The sequence below is a fragment of the Arvicola amphibius genome, chromosome 7, assembly GCF_903992535.2.
Source record: "Arvicola amphibius chromosome 7, mArvAmp1.2, whole genome shotgun sequence".
Classification (NCBI taxonomy): Eukaryota; Metazoa; Chordata; class Mammalia; order Rodentia; family Cricetidae; genus Arvicola; species Arvicola amphibius.
The window spans coordinates 49,564,248-49,570,247 of NC_052053.1; the positions used below are offsets into that span (position 1 = coordinate 49,564,248).

At 51.0% G+C, this 6,000-nt stretch overlaps 1 protein-coding gene across 7 annotated transcripts in view; it reads left to right on the forward strand.

Annotated features, from left to right (window-relative positions):
• Fubp3 (far upstream element binding protein 3) overlaps positions 1-5,334 on the forward strand; it is a 54,046-nt gene extending 48,712 nt beyond the window's left edge. For 3 of the 7 annotated variants that reach the window (XM_038335771.1, XM_038335769.1, XM_038335775.1), the window contains 5 exons: positions 257-330; positions 576-647; positions 772-845; positions 2,553-2,621; positions 3,410-5,334. In XM_038335771.1, the coding sequence (XP_038191699.1) occupies positions 257-330; positions 576-647; positions 772-845; positions 2,553-2,621; positions 3,410-3,564 (444 nt within the window). In that variant the 3' untranslated portion in view covers positions 3,565-5,334. The remainder of the gene's footprint in view (positions 1-256; positions 331-575; positions 648-771; positions 846-2,552; positions 2,622-3,409) is intronic. The other 4 variants (XM_038335770.1, XM_038335774.1, XR_005286117.1 and 1 more) reach the window with 4 other exon arrangements.
• The last annotated feature ends 666 nt before the right edge of the window (positions 5,335-6,000 follow it).

A 6,000-nucleotide genomic window follows, 5' to 3' on the forward strand; every position in this document is an offset into this window, starting at 1 on the left:
AGTCAAGCAGGTTGGTCCTCCCCCAGGGTGACATGCCAGGGCAATCATGGTGGCAACTGGCTGTGTGGTGGTCTTGGTCACTTGAGGGGCAGAGCCACCACTGCAGACACTGTCTGCTGGGGGAAGGAAGCTAGTATGAGCGCAGAACTGTCTCCTTCACTTGACTTGCCTCCCATAGTGGGCTTCCCTGGGCGGGCCTGGACAGAGGGCACGATAACACGGTGACAGGGGTGAGAGCTCCTCTGTGCCCACACAGGGTGCCAGCCTCGGAGCCCCTGCAGCCTTTGGACAGAGCCCCTTCAGCCAGCCACCAGCTGCGCCGCATCAAAAGTGAGTCCTCTGCCTCTGTCTTGGTGGAAGGTTTATTACCTGCCCAACCTCCTCTGTCCTTCTCAGAAGTGCTTGTCTAAGTCCTGGGCAGGGACGGCAGCACTGTGTTTCCTCTCCTTTCTGTGCATAACTGAGAAGTCAGGGTAGAGCCTCAGAGCTTGGGGTGTGTGGACAGAGGGGAGGGGTTTGAAAGGGCAGCCCTTCCTGCACATCAACCCGTCAACTGTTCTCTTCCTTCCCTACAGCGCCTTTCCTCCCAGGGGCTTCCCCAACATGGCTGCTAAAGTTAACGGGAACCCCCACAGCACCCCTGTGAGGTAGGTGATTACCTATCCTTCTGCCAGTAGGAGGGGGAGGGCATCAAACAGAGAAGGATGATTGGAAAGCAGGGGGAGGGCATGTGACCCGTGCTGTCACGAAGGACTCTTCTGTCATCCACAGCGGCCCTCCAGCTTTTCTGACCCAGGGCTGGGGCAGCACTTACCAGGCTTGGCAGCAGCCCACACAAGTCCCAAGTAAGTGACTCAGGAGGGTGAGGGTGTGCACCAGGTGGCCTGAGGCTCACAGATCCAGGGAACTGAGGGGCAGGAGGTGTTCTGCTGCATCTTGGTTTAGTTCCTCCCCAGAGATGGGGCCCAGGAGCCCCAGCTTGTGGGAATGCCCAGGAAGCTGAGACTACTTTCCCTGGCTCATGGGACCCCCATCAGAGCGTGGGGTGGGGCTGGAAATGACTGGGCGTGGCTAGGTGTGATAAGAGTCTCCTTTTCCTTCTGAGGGATGAGCTGCAGCTGGAGCTTCCCTGGGCTCTGCTCTCCAAAGCCCCCTCCCCTGCTGAGCACCCCTCTCAAGCAGTCTTTTTGTGTCACGGTGACCTCGTTTCTCATCGGTGACTTAGAGGGGCTTTGTTCTGTCTCTTGGACTTCTGGGGAGACTAACAGAATTGTCTCTGCTAAGGGCTACCTGGCCAGGACACTACTGAGGAGAGAGGGCTGTGTAGTGTGCAGCCCTCCATCTCCACATCCAGCTCTGCTCTGACTTTCCCAAACATGATGGCACGAGTCTCAAACTGTGACAGGTGCTTCCCTGTCAGCAAGGCCCCTGATGGCGTCCACCCTCTGTCACACTGACCATGCTTCCTCTGCTGAGCTGGTAACACTGGGTTCCTAGCTGTCACCTTCTCCAGCACTCTGCTGTCTGCTCGACTCGTGGAGCTGGTTCTAGCGGTGCTGGCCTGTCAGATACCGTTCTGCTCTGTGCATTCCCTCAAGCCGAGAGGATGACAGAATTGTGGTCCCATTTGCCCCGTTGTTCCCCAGTGGAAGCCCTGAGAGGAAAGCTGCTCTTCCTGTGCCCCCAAAAGGAGCACTAGGGTGAGGGTTCAGCAGAACATGAAGCCCAGTTGATTGGCCTTGGTGTGGGTGGCGAACAGGAGGAAGAAAGAAAGGCTGGCAGCTTCCACCTGTCTGGCTGAACTCTGCCTGTGTACAGTTGAGGGCCTGTGGAAACAGGTTGGAAGCAGTCCTGTGCACACCCCTATGTTTCAGGAAAGAAGACAGAAGCTGTTCCCCTGCAGTTCAGCAACTGTCCTTTCCCCTGCCACTGCTCTTCAGCTAATTGGCTTGGCAAAAAAATAACAGGCACTGCTGAGCTGTGTGAGCGGCACATTCCTCACGTTCCTTAGACTGCCCTTCATCACCAAAGGTGCTGTTCCTGGCCTCACTGCCTTGTCCCTCTGCTTACCTGCCCGAAGGCCTAATGCTACCTTGCCTTGACACTGGGCGTCTCCTCATTCCTGCCTCCCCTGCCAGCAGTGGAGAAGGAAGTTCTCCACTAGGGCACTGTGCTGTTTCCTTGCAGAAAGGCTAGACAAGATCCCAGCTGGGTGCTGTTAGTTCTGCCACTAGCACATGCACAGTGTGTTTCTGGCTTCAAACCCCAGACCTGTGCCTTCATGTCACAGGGGATTCCCACCCCCCTTACCTTTCTTGTCCAGAGGGATAGTGGTGGAGCATGAGGGACCGGATGAGGTTTCAGCACCATTTGAACACTGTCCATTAGGAACTAGGTCCAGAAAATCTAAGAAGACTGTGACTTCCAGCTCTGCCTCCTAATGACCTTGGTTGCAGCCTTGCTCAGTGATTACTGTGCCTTCACAGCTGGGGCCCAAGTAAGCCAGGATGGGAGTCCATGAGCAAAGCCTGACTGTTCTCTTCTCTGCACAGGCCAGCAGAGCCAGCCACAGAGCAGCCAGCCCGACTACAGCAAGGCCTGGGAGGACTATTACAAAAAGAGTGAGTCAGCCACCACACCCTGGCAGGGGAAGCAAGATATGGCCAGGGGCTGCTGGTTGCATTGTCCTCACAGTGGGGGTGTGTGTGACATTTTAGGGCAAGCAAGAGAACACAGTGCAGGGAGGGAGCTGCCACTTGACTGGATGCTTGTGGCTTGTCTTTCCTGTGACAAGTCCATTCTCTTCATAATACTAGGAACCAAGTCAGGCTTGAGGGATGCCAACACCAAAATGTCCCCTGAGTAATTGTCGTTAGAAGAGGGACTGGGCTTATTCTAGTCTAAACCAGTTCTGGGTCTGCCAAAGGGCTCTCATGGCAGCATCTTGCACCTAGAACAGTCTCTCACCAGTGGGAAGGCCCAGGTAAGGCTGTCGGGAGCTACTTGGCCTTGAGGGCAGTCCTCTCTGGTGACTTGACAGACGGGTGTCAGGTGGTCCCCTCACTGGGGGCCTGGAGGAGTTCAGGTGCCTCCACGACTTATTAACCTCCATTTCCCATTATCCCCGGCCTGTTTAACACCAGCCCTACCCCACCCCATCTAAGAACCACCCTGTAGTCTCTCCCCGCTGTGGCACCCAGAGTTGGTGTGTGGGAGTCCTGTAGACGTGTAGCTTCTAGGGGAGCTGTGGCAGAGCCTAGCACAGAAGGCCCACAGCACTGTCTATGGCAAGCACCTCTGCAACACCAAATAGCAGCAGCAGTCCAGGGAGACAGATGCCTCACAGCCTGAGAAGAAGGGCCTCCCCTTTCCTCCCCTTCTGTAACTCTGCCTCTTCTCTGTCGTCCAGGTCACACCACCAGTGCAGCCCCTCAGGCCAGCTCCCCACCAGACTACACGATGGCCTGGGCGGAGTACTACAGGCAGCAGGCCGCCTTCTACGGGCAGACTTTAGGGCAGGCTCAGGCCCACAGCCAGGTCTGTAGCCAGTCCCCAGCGCCATGATGCCACCCAGCCTTTGTGTTTGCCTAGTCCCAGGGTGAGCACACAGGCCTGTGGGGATCTCCTCTGTCTCCCTCTGTCCCAGCCTTGCGCTTGCTCAAGTGCTGCCCCTTCTCTAGCCCAACTAAATAAGTGTCGGACTTTCCCTGGGTCTGCAGTGAACTCCAGGGCCTTTGTTTGCACAGCAGTGGTAATGGGTCCACATCCTCCTGGGGCCAAGTGTGTATAGGACCAACTTGATTTCTTTATGTGCACAAGCTTGGAGGACTCTCCAGTCCTCCGCCACCTAGTGCTCCCTCGGGGCTTCTTTCTGGGGATCTGATGCCAGTCAGGCCTTGTAGGAAGTTGGTGATGGGGCTGGTAACCCAGGAGAAGCCCTCCCCAATGTCCTGATCCTAGACCCTGGGGTGCTCAGACTCCAGCATCAGGTGGCTGGGTGCTGGGCGCGGGGCTGACCCTCTCCCTCCCCCTACAGGAGCAGTAGATGGGCGACTGCAGCGGCTCTTCCCCGAAATCAGTGTGAGAGAAACCTGTTTGTTACAGAGATTTTTAGATTTGCAGACCTTTCAATGAAGAACCTTTGTTCTGTGAAACACTATATTTAGATTAACAGAGATTTTCTAAAAATCGGGAAAATTAGTTACTAAACATTGCTGGTAATTTCTGTGTCATGATTTCTTTGTTACTCCAATGTGTAAGCTCTGGGGTTCTGGAGCAAAACCTGCCAGCTCAGGTGCCCGTCCTCCTCAGAGTCCTGACGTTTCATCAGATAATGGGTTTGTTTTATTGTTGTGTCTTTTTATTTACAGGTTTTTTTGTTTGTTTGTTTCTGTTTTCTGTTGCAACAGAAAAATGGCTTGGAAGTCTTAGGTGGTAATGTAACAAATTCTTTAAAAAAAATTTTAAGCAGTATTTAAATATTCGTAAATGTAAATTCATTAAGTGTTTCACCTCCAATTTCTTGTATCTTGGCTGTCCAGTTTTGCGTTTTTTTTAAACTGAACTATTATGTATTGTAATTAATGATGTGAATTCTGAACTGAGACGGGTCCTTGTTGCGGGAGGGGCGTTTGTGGGTTGTGTCGTTTCTAGCGTTCTGAGGGTAATGCAAAGACACAGTCCACCTTCGTGTAAACTGCCCATCTCTATTACCCGGTGCAGTTGTGTGTCTAAGACCTCCAAGCTGATTTTAAAAACAAAAAGCCTTTCTCTATTCTCAGAAATATAAATACTGTTATTTTTAATATTAAAAAGAAATTCAATATAACTTTTAACAAACACTGTGGACATTAAACCATATAAAATGTAGTAACTATTTTTTAATTCCAAGGTGTTTTTTGCTTTTTTCTTTTAAATATTTTCTTAATATTTGTCAAATTAACTAGATAAATAAATAAATCTAGTATTAACCACAGTATGAGTTAAATAATTTTGATTTAATAAAAGGGATAATATGATTTCCAATGTTTACTGTAGTGTATCTTGTACAGATAACATGTATTTTTAAAGAAAAAAACTGAATTGAAGCTATTTTTTTCTTGCATTTTGAATTGACCCCGAGGAACATTCCGTTTGAAATGTGCTCAAGTTACAGTTTCCAGTTCTCTTGTTTTCCTTACAATGCTTGAAATGTCTAACTATTAAAAAAAAAAGGCAGTTGGAAATGTTATGCATGTTTGTTTGTTTTTTAAGGTGTTCATTTTATTTGACTGACAATTCATTTTACACTCTATATAATAAAATTTCCACAAGATATCTTGTGGATAAAGTGTTCTCAGTCTGTTTTGTTTGCTGGCCCCTGGCTCTTGCACTTCCTAGCTGAGTTCACCTTGCCCTGCATCAACCCAACCTGTTAGTGCACAGCCCCTGGTGACTTCTGAAACAAAACTGGTTTTAGGTGTAACTTTACATGAGGCCTATTGACTTAAGGACCACAGTGAGGACAAGTCTTCCCTGTCATAGCAGACTGAGTGAACAGTTCTGCCTGGGCCTGGGAAGGTGTGGTGTCAAGAAACGCCAGTGGGTCTGTATCCCATCCTAAGCCTGAGACCCTGGTCATGCACTCACCTAAATACACGTGGACCCTGCTCGTGTGCACGCGTGTACGAGTGACCCACTCAGCTGTGCTCTGCTGGGTGGTGGTTATTCTCTCAGGCTCAGGTGGGACTCTGGTTTGTTAGGACCTGGGACAGCAACAGATCCAGGCATTTGTTCAAGAAAATCTAAGGGGACTATTACCCTCCCCCCCCCCCAAGTCCCCTGCAGGCCTGACCACAGGACCTGGTGGGGCAAAGGCCACTTTGCTGGCTGTTTTCTGTCACCTTCTGGAGGCAACTGGCTTGAAATTCAGTTTCTTGCCAGAGAATCTGCATGGTTCAGCCTTCACCTTGTACCTCTGTGCTGTGGGATAGTATAGACAACAGGCCCATTAGTCCTTGC